Source organism: Hakea prostrata, chromosome 7 (genome assembly GCF_041222555.1).
Source record: "Hakea prostrata isolate BN-2017 chromosome 7, UWA_Hpros_2, whole genome shotgun sequence".
NCBI lineage: Eukaryota > Viridiplantae > Streptophyta > Magnoliopsida > Proteales > Proteaceae > Hakea > Hakea prostrata.
Window position 1 is genome coordinate 11,758,173 of NC_142606.1, and position 19,873 is coordinate 11,778,045.

The 19,873-nt window shown below is 37.1% G+C and overlaps 3 protein-coding genes across 3 annotated transcripts in view; all 3 read right to left on the bottom strand.

Moving 5' to 3' along the window:
- The window catches only part of LOC149009784 (uncharacterized), a 40,972-nt gene extending 37,770 nt beyond the window's left edge, over positions 1–3,202 (bottom strand). The window contains 3 exon segments of the mRNA XM_089161147.1: positions 1,276–1,590; positions 1,947–2,177; positions 2,310–3,202. Of these exon segments, the coding sequence (XP_089017273.1) occupies positions 1,276–1,590; positions 1,947–2,177; positions 2,310–2,441 (678 nt within the window). The 5' untranslated portion in view covers positions 2,442–3,202.
- Positions 3,203–5,018: 1,816 nt separating this feature from the next.
- Positions 5,019–11,479, bottom strand: LOC149009785 (putative serine/threonine-protein kinase PBL26). The gene is made up of 5 exons (XM_089162188.1): positions 10,307–11,479; positions 8,579–8,760; positions 8,314–8,503; positions 7,675–8,066; positions 5,019–5,804 (listed from the first exon to the last, which is right to left on the bottom strand). Exons 1-5 carry the CDS (start codon positions 10,422–10,424, stop codon positions 5,505–5,507), a joined length of 1,182 nt encoding a protein of 393 aa, XP_089018314.1. The 5' UTR covers positions 10,425–11,479; the 3' UTR covers positions 5,019–5,504.
- Positions 11,480–13,546: 2,067 nt separating this feature from the next.
- On the bottom strand, positions 13,547–16,489 carry LOC149009786 (pentatricopeptide repeat-containing protein At2g13600-like). Its single transcript, XM_089162515.1, has one exon. The coding sequence runs from the start codon at positions 16,350–16,352 to the stop codon at positions 14,253–14,255; it is 2,100 nt and encodes a 699-aa protein (XP_089018641.1). The 5' UTR covers positions 16,353–16,489; the 3' UTR covers positions 13,547–14,252.
- Between the last annotated feature and the right edge of the window lie 3,384 nt (positions 16,490–19,873).

Below are 19,873 nucleotides of genomic sequence, written 5' to 3' on the forward strand. Positions count from 1 at the left end.
AGCTGGTCTCATATCAAACCAGAACTAAATCAGAAAGCTGATGCAATTACATCACCATAAGAACTTATTTTAATAGGAATTGGTCTAAGTTAGGTTCTATGCATGTTAGGCCTTTGATCAAAGGGATTCTCTACCTAATAGGCCATTTTATAGGGGTAAGTATGGGTAACAGTGCTACATATGGGATTAATTGGTTTAGTTTCAAACTTAGCTTTATTTTGGTGCATTTGTTCTAAAATTCAACTGGCTCAACCAACAGTTCAATTTAAGTAATTTCAACAAGTGTTTCATGGGACTGCATTAGAATTCTATATATCCAGTGTGAAGTTGAGTCTGTTGCCTTAGTTATTTTTCCTAATGAGATTAGGCTACCCAAAAAGTTAAGGATTGTGTTAAGCCTTTCCTTTTGTAGTGTAGGAGTCTACTCGTGAGTCTTCAATTTAAGGCTGTAAGGGGGTCGATTACGGAAGACAATCATTGATGTTAACAAAAGATTTTTTCTGCTAAGACTGTTCCTCCCCAGTGAGGATTATGTCCTGAGTTCAATCAAAGCTGATGAGATTGGTGTTTGATCCAATCAACTTCTTGAGGTGTAATACCCTCATGGTTGTTGGTGTGGTTCATATTTGATTCAATCAACTTCTTGACAGCTAGAAGCCTGGTAGGTTCGGATGGAATCTTTCAATCTCCTTAAAGATTCAAGATCAAGTCAAAACCCAAAGTCTAGTTCAAGATCAAGATTCAATCTTTGTTTAAGTTTCTTTATTCAAGCAAGGATTTCTTCCTTTGGCCATTTTTTAAAATAAAAAGATGTACCTAAAATTTACAAAAGAAGGATAAAACCTGGAGCTTGTTTGCCCATAACTCATGGGGGGTTAAGGTAGGTGGTTCCTCTGGCATTACAGTAGGTTATTAAGCCTAACTCTCTAATTTTTTCTATTGTGCTCTTTCATTAATTTATATCATTGTCCCAAAGGTTTTATAAAGGCAAACAAAAATTAGAAATAATCTTTTTTTCATAGCAAAATATAGAGATTAAAAACAGTACACATAACATAATTTGCCTATTTATTCCCAGCTATACGTTGTATCAAGTATCCATATTAAAAGTAAAAAAGTAATTCAAGGAACTAGCCACTATTCTTGAACATCAACACTCAAAAAGGTATATGCATTTCAGATGCCCACTAGTGCAGAATAAAAATTAGCTGTTAACAGAACAGAGCATAAAAGAGATAATTGCAAGTAAGTGCATATATAAAGTGAAGATAAAACCTGTCTGTCAGTGTGCAGAGAAACTGTAGGATTATCAACTAACATCATCTTATCCAGAGTAATGGTTCCCTTCAAGTGGTCTGCCTTATCCTCATAATACAGAAGCTGCTTTGTAACAGGATCAATTGCCATAAACAGCTCCTCATTACCAAGTCGAGTTTGTTTAGTCAATGGAGAAGGCTTTGATTGTTTGATGACCATGGTCATTACAGAATTGCTATCTTCCTTCCTTCTTTCTCTATGTTCTTTAAGTGCCTGGGTAAGCGACATGTTGCTCACAGTATCCCCACTTATAAGTATGAAATCCTCATGTATCTTCAGAGGCAAAACAGGAGAGCATCAGATAGTAAAAAGCAATACATAAGGTTATCTGAATTTTAGAAACATTTAAAAATTTTCATTTTCTTTAGCTGTATCCAACATTAGTAAACTGTATAGATATCCATCAGTCTCAGAAGGCTCTTTAAACTCTTTGACAGAGTCGCAAACTATGTCAAGGAATACATCTCAACAAATACATTATGTTTGTATCTCCACGCAATATATATGGCATTATACTCAAAATAACTGAAAGCCCACAAACATGAAATATTAAATTACCATAGGAGGATCAAATTGAAAACTTAGGAAACAGAATTCTATAATACGCGCAGCAGAAAATGATAGCATACCACATTCCGCTCATAAATCAACCGAAGAGCATCTCCAGCACTAATAGAATCATGGGATTCAATTGTTGTGACTGAAAATTTTGGTTGGTTAAGCCACTGTGAGTTCTCCAAGTAATCAATCACTTGCTTGGAATGTGCACAGCAGAAGACATAAACTTCTTCCACCCCGGCAGACTCGAGCCATGCCAACGTGTACTCGATCATGGGAACATTGACCAGAGGTAACAAAACCTAGCAACAATCAAAACATAAATCTTAGAATTACCAACAAATTTGCTTTTGCTCAAATGCCAAATCCCGACCAATATAGTATGAATGAATAATAAAGAGCAAAGTAAATCAGTAATGGTACATCGAACATACCTTGGGACGCTCAAGTGTGATTGGACGAAACTTTTGAGCGAAGCTATCAGCCAAGAGAACAGCCTGCAATCGTCTATGGGCCAGCTCCTCCGCATCTTCTGAAACCCTAGCAGCAGTTTTCTTCTGTACCATTTTCTTCAGGTATGTTTCTCGATCATAAAAAAACTAGTTATCAAAATAGATAGTTAACAACACCAAGTTTGATAGAGGTGCTCCCAAGACTTCCTTGTTCGGATTGCGCCCAGTGAGAAGGAGAGTGGGTAAAAATCGTCTGCGGCGATCAGAATTCTGGTTTTTAAGTGAAGGAGACCCATTTTTATGAACCGTTTTGGCCAAAACCGACTCTAAACCCGGTCTAAAAATATAAAAACCACGTTTCCCATTCCCTTTCCCTCGCTCCCTTTCCTGCGTTTCTCATTCTCTCGCTCCATCTACCTTTCCTCCGTCGAGCTTTCCGGCGAATATCCAAGTGGCTGAGTCGGTTTCTTCGAGAGTAAGGGCAGGTATTGTTTCAAGATTTCCAAAGTGAAAGAGATACTGAGAAGAGGAGAAACCTTGACAGATTACGTTCTTATTTTCATCCAGTAACGCAATTTGGGAACCTATTTTTTTCTGAAAATTTAAGCACGGATTTTGAAATTTATTGAGATTTCTTCTCTTGGAAGACTTCAAAGAACTGTTGTTGATCGTGATAATTTTGGATTAAAGATGCTACCATGAGTAGGAGTCGGGAAGCCGTCGGCCGACGGGGAGATGATCCTGATCCCCATGAGTAGAGGTTGTTTCCCTGTTAACCTATTTGAGAATCCAAAAGAATCAAAAGAGATTTAATTTTTCCCCAACCCTTAGGATCTCAGTTTGAAAACCTAAACATTTGAACAAATGGGAGAGAACCAGAGATGCAGGGATGGGAGTTACGGTTCTGAAACTGGGTTTTATAAATGGGTGGGTTTGGCAAAACGGGTCATAAAAATGGTCTCTTAGTAAATTTTAATCTCAGTCACATATTTAGAATAAAACACATTTTACATTGTGATGTTGCATTGCTATGCACAACAAATGATTTTTTTTCGTGATTCGGAGACACGATATGCGTCTGCAAACTTACACGTGCAATTCAAGTATGGCGGATTCTCAGAGAATGTTTCTGGCAAAAATGATTATCCTTTTATATTCTATGACGAACTTCAAGTATGGCGGATTCTCAGAGAATGTTTCTGGCAAAAATGATTATCCTTTTATATTCTATGACGAACTGACAACAAATGTGGTTTCAAAAACACTTATCCCTAACATACTTTTTTTGGAATTTTTATTTGCTTATTTTTACCCTAACTTAAAGATTAGCATTTATAGAATTCCATTATTCATAAATGGATGAAGAGTTTGGAGGTGGAAGCGATGGACATGGTGACGAAGGGGGGGGGGGTGAATAATCATGGTCAAACAAATCTAAATCGCAATGAACAATTAAGAAATTCTCTTTCAAAGCCAAAATCAAATGAAATTGGAATAAAAAATAAGTGTCGATGAAAAAGATGAATCCATTGACGACGAACAAATGAATAAGCCAAAAAGAAGCACTTGCCATTTAGAGGGATGGAGAATCATTACAAATGACACCCTTAAATTTGAAATTGAACCACAACCCTCCCAATGACAAAATCAAAGCCCTAAATTCACATAGGTTGAAACAAACGCTCTAGCGAATCTCTAACATTAAACTAGGGTATGAGATAATGGTTGATTCTTAATAATGGAACTTCAGAAATGCTAATCTTCAAGTTAGGGCAAAAACAAAAATAGAGAGATTGGAGAGTTGGGTCAATGGAGGAATTTAATTTTTGTAAATTAGTAAAGTATTAAACCCTTATAATGTAAAAATAAAATTTTTTAGTTACAACTAAACCCCGCTCCTTGATTCTACACTTTTGAATTTTACTTTGAATACGTGGCCTAATCTAGGCCATTGGCTGCTTATAGTAGCTGTGACTGATAATTTAAAAACCTAGGTTTTGTAGAGAGAACATAAACAAAATTGATCCTCATGCGAAGCCCTTTTTTACAATTAGGGTAAGTTCTAGATTGTGCTTCCTTATTTATGGGTTTCAAATCCATGGAGTCTTCTTTTTTTTTTGGTGAACCAAATCCATGGAGTCATGAATCTAAAAATTAAAATCATTTAAATTTTATGGTTTGAGGGTAAATCCATGACTAGGAAGACTCATTGGCCTGACCAACGCGTTAGTTCCCGCACAGCCAGACCAAGGCCTTGATAAGGGAACTCAAGGTTGGGCTAGGGTTTTAAAGAGCCTGGTCCAACCCAAACCTGCAACAGCCCTAATTTCTGGCAACAGCAAGAAACTATAAATGATATTACTTTTACTGTTGCATTATATATGAACATTGTCACTGAATCAACATTTGCCAAACTTTAAAATCCACTTGTTGCTCCCTACGGATACATGATAGCTCATGAAATTTCCAAAAAATCCTTTTGGCTGTTTTCATCTTCTTCTCCTGTTACTTTAAAGGCCTAAACCTGTAATGCCAAATTGTGAGACCTTAAATATGAACATAAAATTAAAATCCCAAGTCAAATGGATGGATGTTCTGTGTGAGGGAACAATGAATAACTCAGAAACAGATCAAGAGAAATGCAGAGACATCATGATGGGGTGTCTTATGTTGGAAAAAGGAAGATCTTCAGATATACATACAAACATAATTGTTTACCATTTCAGTTTCATCATACAGCTAACATGCCAATAGTGTACTTTCATTGGTTCAGTTAATACATGCACACTGTGCAATTTGAATGTAAATTTGGAGTGTTCAACTCAGTTGGAATCCAAACCAAGTTCTTTCCAAATTCATTGACTCCACAAAATTTGGAAAAGACATGAAATGGCCATAGCAACAAACCACACTGGATGTCTTACTTCCATTTTGTAGGTTGGAATCTTACATAATCACTCAATACTACATCACCTTTCAGCCAAAATATGTTCTTACACTGAAAGAAAAATATAAGAGTTTTGCGGAAGAAAAGGACCCATGGAAGAGAAAAGGAAGTGTGATATACTCCTCATTAGCACAAGGACGAATATGTTACAATGACGAACCTGCTCCACTGCTGCTGCTTCTCTTGCTTGCCCTCAAATTTGATCCCAAATTCATTGCTTCTGCTACAGCTTATTGATGTTCTTCTGCACTTGCTTCGTCCTGATGATCTTCATCCTCACTAGACCCTTCATTGTCAAAAGGTGACTCTGGAAAAGTAAGAGGTGGAGTTACACCATCTTCCTGTGGTAATGATAGGAAACTAAGAGCAGTGACAACGTCACTCATTAAGGGACGGGCTGATCCTTCCTCCTGAAGACACATCGCAGCAACTGCTACAGCTTGATTTAAACTTCTGACTGGAAAGTCCCCTTGAAGGAGTGGATCAGCCAGCTCTGGGAACTTCTTGGGGTCCTTGAACATGGGTTGTGCCTGTTCAAAGTAGTATATTATTCACCAAGCGAAGTCAAGAGTATGGATTGGAGTTGAGATGTAAAGATAATGTTATTTATGCTCTGTTCTGTTCCAAAGCTTTGATGTTTTAGGATATTAAAGAAACCATATAAAGAGAATGAATGAAACACAAAATGTTGAAAACAAAAGAAAATTCATTTCTAAAAATTATTTCTCTTTTGTTGGAGAAGGAGATATTACAGCAGCACGTCATGACACAACACAACAAAACAATTTCCACAGTAACAAATTTTGAGCACATTCATTCAAAAAAAAAAAAAAAAAAAAAAAAAGGGGAAATTTTGAGCACAAACATTGCTGTAATACTACATGGATGCTTTGCACAGCTACTTGAGCTAAACAGAAACTTTTTAAACCTGATTTTTCAAAAAGCATCTCTGACATTAAAAAACAATGATGACTTTGACTACCTTAGTGTGTCTTAGTAATATAATTATGTGGGAAAAATTCTGTACAATCACATGCACACAGACATGGATGAGTTGAAGACTTCATATAGTGTCTTGGAGGCAGAATTTATGGTTGCATTTCAGGCTAAATGGCTTTTGAAGTTTAATATTTTGAAACAAGAGAAATGGCTTCCCCAAGATCCAGCTGACTTTGGAATTAAGATTTCCACAAGGATACCTCAGTTGTGAGAACTAAAACATATGTCAAACTATTTGATTCAAAACTAAGATAGAAAACTCAATGCCAATGAGCAGTCAAAATAAAAAGGCAATGGCACAAGAAAATTCAAGAGTACAAATCCGATGCACTTCCAACAGCAAATTAATCTGTTGGAATAAGCCACTTTCCCAGAGTATAGACTATCTGTTTTATGTGATGGAAGTACAATCAACAAGAAATAGCAGCTTGAACGTTAGAGAAATTTTTTATAGTTTATCCTAGTGTGACTAAAGTCACATGCCCTGTACTATAGAGTATATGAAGTGTAGCTCTCGTACTAGAATGTAGTTAGCAGTTATTCGATCACAAATAAGGATGGTGACATATCGGATGATATTGTACATGGAATTAAAAGGATACCTGGTTACCACTTCTGTTCGCAGATGCCAAAAAAATGTTTCCTTGAAAGTGTCCTTTCACTTAGGAAATATTTAGTGCTACTTTCTTTACTGACACTTAACCAATCGCTAGAACAATTAAAGAAAGAGATAGAAGCGAAGGCGAGTGAGTAGATTTTGAAGGTCATTTCTGGTTCTCTGGACAGGTCTATACCTTCTTTCCTCTCCCTGGATCTTAAAAATCCTTGGTAGAGAGCCCCCACTTCCCTAGAAGTGAGTCTCTTTGGAGAAGAAGGCTCTGACAAGAGTGAGCAGGCACAATCTTCTAAATGTGGTTCATCATCCAGGGCAGTCTATGTCAATACCATCCGCTAGTGTAGAGGTGCATCCGGAGTCTTCTATGATAAGCAATAATAAATCAAGTGAGGTAGTATGGCTATGTTCAATAGAAGCATTTCGATGCCCCAGTTTGGAGAAGTGATATGTCAGATGGAGTGAGCCAAAAGATCAAGTGGAAGGGCTAAATTTACCCAAAACTTGTGAGAAAAGAGATGCTTATTTTATGCCTCATATCAAGTGTGGCACTACAAGAACTGATTGAAGGGCAAAGATAAGCATCCAATCCCTTTAAGTTTGGAATAATGCAGCTATGGTTCTGTTCATAGGATCTAAAATAAAGTTTTTCAACTCATGAGAACTGGCTTATGATTTGATCCCATCATCTTGAACTGGCTGAAGGAGCTCATGTCAAATTTTAATCATTAAAAGATTAGAATCTTACTGACAAAAGAAATGAGCCAAAGAGCAAGAATAAAAATTACCCAAGAAACTAAGTTTTGCTCCTCTGTAGGCCTTGTCGTATCAATGGCTCTTCGTCCAGTTATCAACTCCAATAGAACAACTCCAAAACTGTACACATCCGACTTCAAAGTTAGCTGACCTGTTCTTGCATACTCCGGCGCACAGTAACCATATGTCCCCATCACCCGTGATGATACATGAGTCTTATCTCCAACAGGTCCAAGTTTGGCAAGACCAAAATCAGAGAGTTTTGGATTGAAATCTTCATCCAGCAAGATGTTGGATGATTTCAGATCTCGATATATAACAGGGGGGTTCGCCTTATCGTGCAAATATTCCAAACCTTGAGCTGCCCCTAAAGCTATTTTCATTCTTGTATACCAGCCTAGTGGCTTTTGATCTGGCGGGAGATCTGCATTACAACGGTGGGTGAATAATTCAGCTAGGCAGTTTTCTTGGACTGATTGATGCTGTAAGATGCCACATGGCCAAACTATTCTGAATCATGTTGAGTGAATAAATTATGAAGGCCTATTGCACAGTACGGATCTAAGTAAAAGGGTGAGAATAACAAGGAATGTGCAGGAATTATTCAAAAACCAACAATAAAGAGTTATTTCCAAATCTCATTAGATATGGGAAAATCAAGAGGATCATACCAAGTAGATGATCTTCAAGAGATCCCAATGCCATAAACTCATATACCAAGAGCCTCTGATCTCCATCAGCACAATAACCTATCAGGTTGACCAGATTTTGATGGTGGAGGAGACTCAGCATCAAAACCTCAACAAGAAACTCTCTGTTTCCCTGTAATCCATTTCTGTCTAGTTGCTTCACAGCCACAAGCTGAACGCAACAAAATGTGGTTAATATTTGGACACAGGTGTTGTGTAAGAGAGAGATATATGAGCACTAACTTACCTGGCCAGTTTTCTCAAGTTTCCCCCTGTAGACTCTTCCAAATCCACCTTCACCCAGTAAACATTCCTGCCGGAAATTCTTCGTTGCTGCCGCCAGCTCACGGAAAGTAAAAGTTTGTGCTGCAATATTACCATTATTGTGAACAGCTTTTGCTGTCTCAGGTTGGGTCCGTTCTTTTTTTTCTGCTCAAGAAACAGTATTGCACTGAATATCATAGAACGACAAAGGTAGCAATGAAATTGTTCTAAGATTGCTGCTAATATAATTTTTTGCTTTTTTTTTTTTTTTAATAAATTCAGCATCATCTTTTGTTCAGCTTGAATTAACGCTCTTAATGTTCTGAAACATAGTTGGAGTTTTAGTTATAATATTAGTTTTGGCTATTCATACAACAAAAATTAATACTTAAAAAGGAAACCTCATCTTTTCTAGTCAACAGTGACAGTAAAGATTAGCAGATCATTCTCACGGATCCACTAGATAAAGTTATCGTAATATATTCAATAAAAGAGAACATTTGAAGGATCCCCTACACGTTATAGGTTGATTTTCAGTTATTAACTTAAATATTCCAATCGTTTCCATAGACAATAGAATAGCAGCCATGATTGGTCACATCTTAGAATTATGAAGGAATGTTTTAAGGAAATTGGGAACATAAAATTTTGGAGCCATGCATTGGCAAAGCTCCAGGGATTTTCAAATTTTGGAGCCATGGATTGGCAAAGCTCTAGGGACTTGAAAGAAAAATCACTGGGGAAAAAAATTCATGACAGAAAAAAAGGTTTAGAAAATGTGAATTTATTAATCTAGTTGGTTAAATTCTTCCTGTATAGGTATATATGCAGTGACATATTTCTCCATGGACTTCAGAAATGAATGGGTTCATCTCACATTTTAAAGTTATTTCTGATTCAGGTAATGATGGTAGTCTCTTGAATTTATTATCTGCATCCAATTTGCATGGAGCAAAGAACTTTCTCCAATATATTCCACTTTTCTGAAGTTAGTTTCATAGCATTAACTCATAGATGTTGTTCCTGCTTGTACTCATCCTGTAATAATACCCTTTTCCTGATATTTTGATCTATACATAAGAAAAGTAATCCACATACATATGCCAGTACGAAAGCAACTGAAGCATACCAAGAGCAAATCTTTGCTGTGCACCATGGGCATGTCCATTTTTCAAGGTTACTAAGAAAGTAGAATTTGACCCAATTCCTATGTGGCATGTCTCAATAACATATTATGATGAGAGCCGATCTGTGTGAGGTCATATTAGTCTGCCCTTCAAGTCTCATGATCTCCAATTTTGTCTTTTAAGTTTAAACTGGTCTTAGGATAAAGATGACGCATCAAGTGAAAGAAGGTTTTGTGGTATCTTGACAGGTTGATCCACTCAGGAATAATGAATAAACCCGACTATTTGCATCTGCCACAACTAATTGTTGCTGTGGATTTCCTTAATCTACACAGTGATGGGAATAGGGGAAATGCAACAAATAACACAAATAGGTAATAAGCAAAACACTCGATGATAAGTGGAGAATTTTCTATTAGAATTTATTATTAAAAAAAAAAGGCTTTTCCACTAGTCTAATATCATGAGGATGTACGATATCAAGTCCTTCAAGTCTCATGAAGCTCTACTACTACTGAAAGATTAGCTACTTAAGACCAACATTCAAACAGTTGCACTGCAGAGGAAGGTTAAGAGCACATTACCCTGCAATGGCGTTACGCTAGCTTCTTTATAAGATCCAGGTCTCTGATTGTTACTGCTGAATCTTGTCTTCTTGTCTGTTGTGTCTTCAATGGATGAAAAGCACGGAAAGCAAGCCATGTTTTGACCTTTAAGATTAAGAGACCCACAAAGGCACAACTACTGAAAGTTTCTTAAAAGCAGGCCTCTTTGTTCCAGAAAAGAGACTGCCAAAAGCTAGAATGCCGATCAGAGTCACACAGGTAACCTTCAAAAGCTTTCTCTCAAACCGTTCGCCTTTTTCATGCAAGAATTTCAATCTCTTGTCAGCGTAGGGCTTCACTTTTGTTAAGCTAATACCATGAAAACATTGGGACCTCTGAAGCTCTGCTTCAGACAGGGCAATGTTTTATTGGTAACAAAAGCAAAACTCAACAATATCCAGAAACAACCCTTGGAGCTCCTAACTAATCTGAATCAAAGAAAGATAGAACCACAAGCTGAAATCACCTCTGGGTGCTCGTAAAGCAATTCTGAATTACAGAAATGACGAAACAGAGAGAAACCGGAACCGGAGGTCCTCTAGACACAGAGGGGATAGACTTCTAACGATACACGAAAGATTAGAAAACCCAGAAACCAAAACCACCCTTTGGAGCTCGTAAGCTAGATTCCAGATTAAGGAAATGACGAGAGAGTGAGGAAACCCAGAAGCGAAAACCTTCTTTGGGAGCTTGTAAACTAAATTTTGAGTTGGACAAAGAGAGAACCCAGAAGCAGAAGTCGCTCAGACACAAAAATAGACAGAAACTTCTAAAGATCCAATAAAGGAAAACAAGGAAACTAAATGCTTTGAGAGACAGCCATGATCCGTTATGAAAATAACGGAGAAGGAAATGGACGGGTTTTCCTTGTACAAATCCTCCGGATAAAAAGGGATAGAAGTCATAATCCATTTTGAAGCTGTCTCGAGGAAGACGTGCAATGCAGTTTCGCGCGGTTTTGGCAGGGAATCTTAGGGTATGTTGCAGTTGGAGATGTTGGTTGAACGCGGAAATCATTTAAATTAATGATTAATATGATTGAAATTATAGACAGAGATACAGGACCAAATAACACAGAGAGAGAAAGAGAGGGGGAAAATTGAAAAAAAAAAGAATTTTTTGACCGAGTGGATTGAGAAGGGAGAAGACAATATGTTATACTGGTTTTGGTCGCCACGATTTCGGATTTCAATTCGTTTTCTTTTCAACTGTTAAATTTGTTGAGAAGACCTCAACGTGCATGGCATCCGGAAACTAGTTTAACTTCAATGTTGTGCATTAGACGGTCCAGATCGAAATTTGACAGACTATTTTGATGTGTGTATAAAGCGAAATGGACGATCGAGATCGAAATCTCGACCTTGACCGTTGGGTTCATGGTGTGCACATTTAATGCGCAACACTGAAGTGAAGTTCGATGGAAACGGGATAACGGTCACTATTTAAATTTGAGTGTAGAAGCTCAATCCGCATCTTTTAGATTTTTAAGTGTAACAGCTGGTTTGATTGTGAAAAGTAGACTAGGCCCCACCATGAAATGAATCCCCACCTGATTCCACAAGAATTTTGAGTGTGGTGGATGCATGGATGAAATTTTTAAACTTCGCCGGCTCAAGTGATGAGAATACCAAACTCCTCTTAATGAAGAAGTCTTGCTGATGTCATATTTAATATCCACTATCTCCTGTATAAATAAAAAACGTCTTTATATCAATTTTTTTTCCTTATATTTCATACTTAACAGATTGTTTATATAAATAAGTCTCTTAATTTGTAAGTGGATTACCTTGCAAAGTGGTCTAAGTTATTTAAATTATTTATACTTTCGTGTAATCTCCACCCCTTATTATAAGTGACTCTTTTTCAGCCTCTAGAATTATTCTAGAGCACCTAATAATGTTCTTCTTTGACCCGTATATATATATATATATATATATAATATATATATATATATATAAACGGATTAATAATATATTTTTTGAAAACTTTATTTGTGGATGATGAAGATATTTACAAGATTTCATGGTAACTGGTAACACAACTTTCAACTAAGACTTTAGTAAGAAAAAAGAAGGGGTTCAGACTTCTAATATGATTTTAACATTAAAAATAACAGTAATGTGGCCTTAAAAAATGGGATTCGTAATCTGATTGTAGTTTCAGTATATTTAATTACACAATAGTTAACTCCAGGGTACTTTGATAATAAAAAAACATGTAATCAACATTTCCAATCAGGAGTGTCTTTGTTCCCCCCCCCCCCCCCAAAAAAAAAAAAAAAATTCTTATGTATTACAAAGGGAATAAGAGCTTTTTAATCCAAAAAAAGGTGACAGATAAAAGTTTAATTGAATAACTTTTCCAATGTGAATACCTTGTTATATCTATTAAAAGTTTATAAATTACCAATAATATCTAGGGGTAGAAGAAACTCTATTAATAATTTAATATTGCAAGCCTAATAGAACCTATAATTCTCTTTCTTAGTCTAAGGACAGTTTGAAAGTAGCTTTGTCAGTTGCTTCCCTAAATAAGTTCTCCAACACATGTTAATCCAATTAATTCCCTGTTATCACAGGCTTGTGAGTCATATGATGTTAAGTAAAAACAACATTAATTGGTTGTGCGGCTTTCCTACTCAAGAATAAGAGACATGCAAATATTATCATCCAATTTCTCTCTCTCTCTCTTGCTAGTATAGATGTTCTCAAAATACATTTAATAAAATAAATACTGTTTTTACTAAAATAACCTTAAGAATTATGAGCATGATAGAACAAAATTAGACATTTTACAATGATAGTAGGAATTTTCTAGCAAATGCCTCCATTATCATCATCCAATTCAATGATAGTTGGGATTCTGGCTTCTAACTTCATTGCACCCAAAAGAAAAACATAGATGAGCACATTTTATAACAAGTGAAATTCCTTCTAGTTGTGAACTTGCTTCTGGTACACTAGTACTAGTGACAGCCACTTATATAAAAGCAATAAGATCAAGGAAGTCTTTGGTTCGGCCAAGGAGGCCTATGGGCCTATGGTCCTTGTGATTGATTTGATCATGACCAAAAAGGACTCCTAGTTTAAAAATTAGGACCACAACAGAACAGATTAGACATTTTACAAGAGTGATGCTATGGTATTCTGAGTATAGAGAGAGGTACTGACACACATCATTGCAAAGAAAAAATGACACTGTGACTATCTTTTTCCCAGAAATTTTTTTTATTGCAATGAACAAGAAGGCAACCATTGCACCAGGGCTTGATACAAACAACATTAATGATTACATGAAAGTTTGGCATGCACAGATAGGGTTGAACCATGTATGATTACACTCTTTCACTTAATGATATGCCTTTTATTTCTTGACAAAAAGAAAAAATAATAAGTCATTGTATTGCTGTATGTAAAAAGAGCTGCAACAGAGTTTTTAGATGACTTATGTATTGTACATGTTTTCTTTAAGGTGAGATTATTCATGTATAAGAGGTTTGGCATGGTTGGGTTAATGAAAGTGATAAAGAGCCAGACCTTTCATCATGGATCTCAAGATGTAAGCTCAGAGGGTACTGCATAAAGGTTTTCTTCTCTTTTTGTGGTACCGGGCAGTCTGCACGAACCATCTGTGATGCTCTCTTGATTATATAGTGTCAGTGGAAGCATATGCAACTTTGCAGGTTTTAATAGCAATAGTAGCAAGAGGGCTTTGTGATGGGGGCATCAATTGTATCAGACTCTTGCTGCCAGATCATATCAACTAGATAGGTAAGAAGTGCACTAGTATACTGACAAGCTCTTATATCGGAGAAATACTTCTGAAAGACTCAGGCTTGAGGAGGATGTGATGCCGGGTAGTTTCTAAGTACTTCATGACACTGCTTGGAAAATGGATACCCAATTAGCAAAATAATCTACAATCCCTAGGATTCACAGTCACCAAGCAGAACATGGATTTGGCTGCCTCCAGTCTCACCAGGAATGGTATGTTCTCTCCTCCATTTCTCTCTAACTTTGTATGCTTCATCCCACAAGCCTGCTGCCGCATAAACATTTGAAAGTGTAATGTAGGTTGAAGAAACTTGTTGTTTCTTCTCAAGCATCTTCTTAGCCACCCTGCTCCCCATTTCTATATCTCCATGTAACCTGCAAGCCCCAAGAAATGCACCCCAGATTGATTCACCAGATGAATCATCACTGCTGTCTTCATCCTCAATTTCTTCCAATAAATTCCAAGCTTCAGTGAGCCTCCCAGCTCTTCCCAATAAATCAATCACACAAGTGTAATGATCAGCTCTAGGGACTATCCCATATTTTTCCCTCATCAGTTTGAAGTATCTCATCCCTTCTTCAACAAAGCCACAATGGCTGCATGCTGTCAAAACTGAAATAAATGTGACTTCATTGGGTCTCACACCTGTTTTCAACATCTGATGGAAAACCTCAAGAGCCTGGAAACCAATACCATGAATAGCATAGCTAGTTATCATCGATGTCCATGTGATTACATTCTTTTCCAACATCCGGTCAAATACTCTATGTGCATAGTTCAAACTACCAGACTTCGAGTACATGTTAATCAGGGCAGTCCCAACAACCACATTGTTGGTATCATTATCTATTCTGGACCGAATCAGCTTTGCATGTATTTGGTTTCCCGGCCCCAATGCTGACAAGAGAGTACATGCTTCAAGAGATGTGGCAAAAGTGAAGCAATTACCTTCCATCATAAGCCCATCTTCATTGTTATACATCTTAGTTAATAAAGTTAGCCCTTGCTGAGGGAATCCATGCTGCACATATCCTGAAATCATTGTTGTCCAAGAAACAATATCTCTCTCAGGCATTTCTTGAAAACACCCCTTAGCATCTTCTAGCAAGCCAGCACGCATGTAACCTGTGATCATTGCATTCCAGTGAGAAATATGTCGAGCAGGATTGAACTGATCAAAAACCTGCCGAGCTTCTCTGACACTAGAGCACTTGCAGTACATGTCAATTAAAGCACTTCCAATAATGGCAACTTCTTCAACATTTGAAACCCAATTCAAGTGGATACCAATGAAAGTAATGATAAGACCATGGACCTGCTTTCCAACTCTAAGCAACGAGAGATTTGCGCACGCAGTGAGGATGGAGACAACCACACTGTGATCATTTGCTGCAATTTGGATGAAACTGTTGTCCTGAACAACATGCATTATCGCATCATAGTATCTGCCATTGAAGACATATCCTTTGACCATTATAAGCCTTGAGATTACATTTTCTTCTATTCCACTTAGAACTTTCTCAGAGCAAGATATCTCACCACATCGCAAGTACATATTACAGAGTGTATCAGCACATTCTGACTCAAAACCAACAGTAAGAAGATAAACATGAAGTTGCATGCCAAAACCCACATCATTAATTCCCGCACAAGCTGCCAATGCAGTCGACACTGCAAACTCGTCTGGTATCTGGTATTCCAGACATTTCATCTGATAGAACAAGTGCAAAGCAAGAGCTTCCATTCCATTTTGAACACAGCCCGCAATCATAGCATTCCAAGAGATTGAATTCCTTTGCGGCATTTCGTCGAATAATTTAAGAGAACACTCGATAACGCCACATTTTGCATACATATCCAAGAAAGCCGTTTCAACAACTACATCAGGTAGAAACCCAAATTTTATCACACAAGCATGAATGGATTTGCCCAACTGGAGGTAGTGCCCAGAAGCAGACCCACATGCTCGAGCGACTATAGAATATACAAAGTGATTGGATTGATATGGAGGGAACTGGAGGTCCATTTGAGAGAAGAGTTGAATGGCTCTGTGGGGATTGCCAGCCCGAGTGTAAGCAGAGATAATGGAGGTCCATAGCACAATATCTTTGGAAGGAACCTGGTCGAACAACCGTTGGGCGTGTGATAATGCGTTCGGAGATTGACAAGAAGCGTACGCGTTGAGAAGCCGGGTTGCTACTATTGGGTTGGTGTCAAGGCCAAGCTTGATGAACCGGCAGTGCGAATTCATTCATGCCCTCTCTTTGAATTTCCGTCAAGTCCCACCGATTTTTTCAAGATCAACCAAATCATCGATTAAATTGGATTTAAAAAAAAAAAATTTAAATTTTAAATCGGTAGCTTTAAAATGAAAATGATTGGTTTAAATGTGACACCAATGCTGCTGTTAATAGTCGACAACATTTTCCCCACCTGGGTGGACTTATTAGAGACGAGGATGATAATTTTTGAGGCGGTTTCGCTAAAAGGATTTTACTTTGTGAAGTACTTGAAGCATAATTATTGGCAATTCAAGAAGGTTTGTCACTTGCATTAAATATGGGAGCTTAGCCAGTCAGGTTGAGGTTGAGACCGATTCCCAGCAAGCTATAGTCTCTTTGCTCAATGTCATAAAGATTGAGGAAAGTATGGCAATATAACTGAAGGAATTCAATATCTATTCGTCTCTAGAGGGCATGTTCGTTTCAGTCATGTGGAAAGAGATGATAATCAAGCTACAGATTGGTTGTCTATATTATCTATGGATCCTGGAAATTTATGGTCTTTCATTCAGGAACCTCCTCCGGAATTGATGGAGATTCTACGTGTTGATTTTCAAAGTAGCTAATCTTATTTCTGTCTTTTTATTGGGTCTTTTGACCTCGTCTATGTACCCAAAAAGAGAGAGAATATTACAAGTACGACATTAATAATAGAACTCGTGATCTCTACACTAAGAAGTGCCAATTGCCAACTAAACAACCCTTCGATAGTGAAAAAAAAACAGATTTATTCAATAGGGGAAGGACCTGGCTATTAGAGAGACTAAGGTCTGACGGCCAAGTAAAGGATACTGGTCATTCTTTCTTCCATCCTAAGGAAAGGACCCTATTAGTTAGGGATTCAGGGAATATTCAACTTTAATTACAATCTCTGGGAATATAAGCTCTAAAATTTAACTATGAAAAACAAGAGGACATGGATTTAACACTATTTACAATAGCTTGAATTTCATTAGGGATTTAACACTGACGAAATTGAGCAGCATTGCATCTTTGATTTTCTGTGCGGAGAAAAAAAATTGAAGACAGTGTTCTCTTTACACCCGTTGATTATATTTAGGAGGAAGACTAACCGATGAGTGGAACAAAGTCATCTACCCCTACAAATAGAGAATCCACACTCTGAACTTCAAACCATGAGATTAAATTGATCTTGATGGTTCAACTTTTGACATATTCCTGTTTAAGTGAATTTTTGTTTGCAACAGCCAGAATATCTCCATGTATCTCTCTGTTTGGGATATATGATATTTTAAAAACTCAACTCTTGTAACCTCTCCCCCCTTGTAATTATAGCCATTGAATTCTTAACATGTTATGTATCATGATCTGATATCACAAGGCTTTTTCCTTTAGCAGTAAAAAAAAATGAATGTGATAGGTAATCATATGTTTCATATCTTTTTGTCATTTCCAAGAGTACGAAAGGAAGTTTTTTATAGAACAAAGCAATTTGTGGATGCCTCTCAAATGTTGCTGTAGATGATCCGATCTCATCTCATTTTGATGAATGGAAAATAGATTTAGCAAAAGATGAAGAACGACATTGAAACTATGAAGACACAGATCTCTTATTATTGAGGCTGCAATGGCTTACATTACATACATGGCAGATGACACTTGTCAACTCCATTGTTCCATACAAATGAAACATCCCTTCACATATAGAAGCAGAGGAAGTTTTAACTGGATAATGCATATTCACATCCACACACGCAAATAATAAGAAACCAAAGGCAGCACCTCTTATTGACGACCAAGTAGCTCTATCTCTTCAAATCCACCTATGGAGGAGGACCTAACTTTTACTTATGTAGTGGAGGCTCTTCCTCCGGAGGTGGTGGTGATGGTGATGGTGATGGTGGTGGCAGTTTCACCTTTCTAGTGGGTATGTACACCGGAAGTGGTGGTGGTGATCTGTGCACCTTGTAGAGTGTGATCATAGAAACTGGTGGTGAGGGCAGGAGAGTTTCCGATGGCATGTAGCTGGGTGGATTCTGGTAATCGGCCAAGGCGGGGGTGGTGAGAGCCACCACTCCAAGGAGGAGCAAAACTGGGAGACAATTCCACAGAGACATCTTTGTGTTCTTAAGGTACTGCATAAACTGTGAGCACCACTGATGCTCATTTTTACAGAACTGGGGCTTCGTAAAACTGACTCGTATCATATTAAAAAATATATTGGTTTCATTGATCTATCATATATGATGTTACTTTGGAGTCTCCATACCATAAATACAGAGAGTTCCAGCTCTGATATTAATTTATCGAGTTTCAGAAATGGGACTTATGCTTATTTTTGGACCATTAATGGGTCACTTAAAACATTTTCAACACTTGTAACAATTGATTGATTCCATTTTAATTGAAACTTGACATGTGATTATGTGAATAAAAGTACTCTTATTTACTCAATTTATGAGAAGATTAATTCACTACTCATCAAACTAGTTATGTATTTCTCAACTTATACACCAATTTTGGCTCCTCCATGCAATAAGAGTGGATCGAGACCCACATGTTCATTTCGAAAGAAATATTTTCTGCATTTTTTCTTTTAGGTAATTTTTGTTTATACTTGGCTAAAAATTAAGTAGAATAAATGGTGGGTCTTCTTCTTGTGAACATTTATCTTTTAAGTAGAAAATAACTCTTGGTTGTATAGGTTGGATGTTGAGACTTTTTAAAAAGCTCGATATTGATTCTTCGATCCCATTAGCTGGGCTCCAATTTAATGCACTACAAATTCAACCGTTGCTTTAAATTAGGGTTGAGCCAGCGGACTAATTCTATGCATACCCCAATTAGGAAGAAAATCGATAAATATATTGGATTGGAATAGGGATAAAATCATCAGTATATAAATATCATTTTATTTATCTAAATAAAGGAATGTTATTTCAAAAAAATATAAACAAATTGAAAGAATGAACTAGTGATCATAAAGATGGGGATTGTCTATCATAAATGAATATATAGAAAATAAATATATTATATATCACTTATTATCTTCTTCTTTTTTGGGTAACTATCACTTAATATAACATACATCCTATGCTAAAATTAACTTTAATTATAAAATTAAATTAAAATAGGGTTGGACTTATTTGGGCCGGGGTTAGCCTGAGACTTCAAATTTTTGAGTGGCCCAGCCATTACTCAAGGCTGGAAATTAATTTTAAGGATCAGTGCATCTCGGCCCAACCTTATTTGGTCTCAGTGGTGGGTTTGGGCCTACAAGGGGATTTTTGTTTCTTCTTGGGGGGGGGGGGTTTGTTGTGGAATTAATGGAGTATTACAATCTACCATGGGGTCGACGTGTGATTAAGAGGTGTTAGCAACCCTTTCATGATATTGCAGGGAATTTTTGTTTTTTCTTTTTTTAGGGGGGGTAGTTGTGGAATCAACGGAGTATTACATTATTTACATATACCATAGAAAGGATCGAACGTGTGACCTCTTCATTAAGAGGTATCAATCCTGGTTGAGC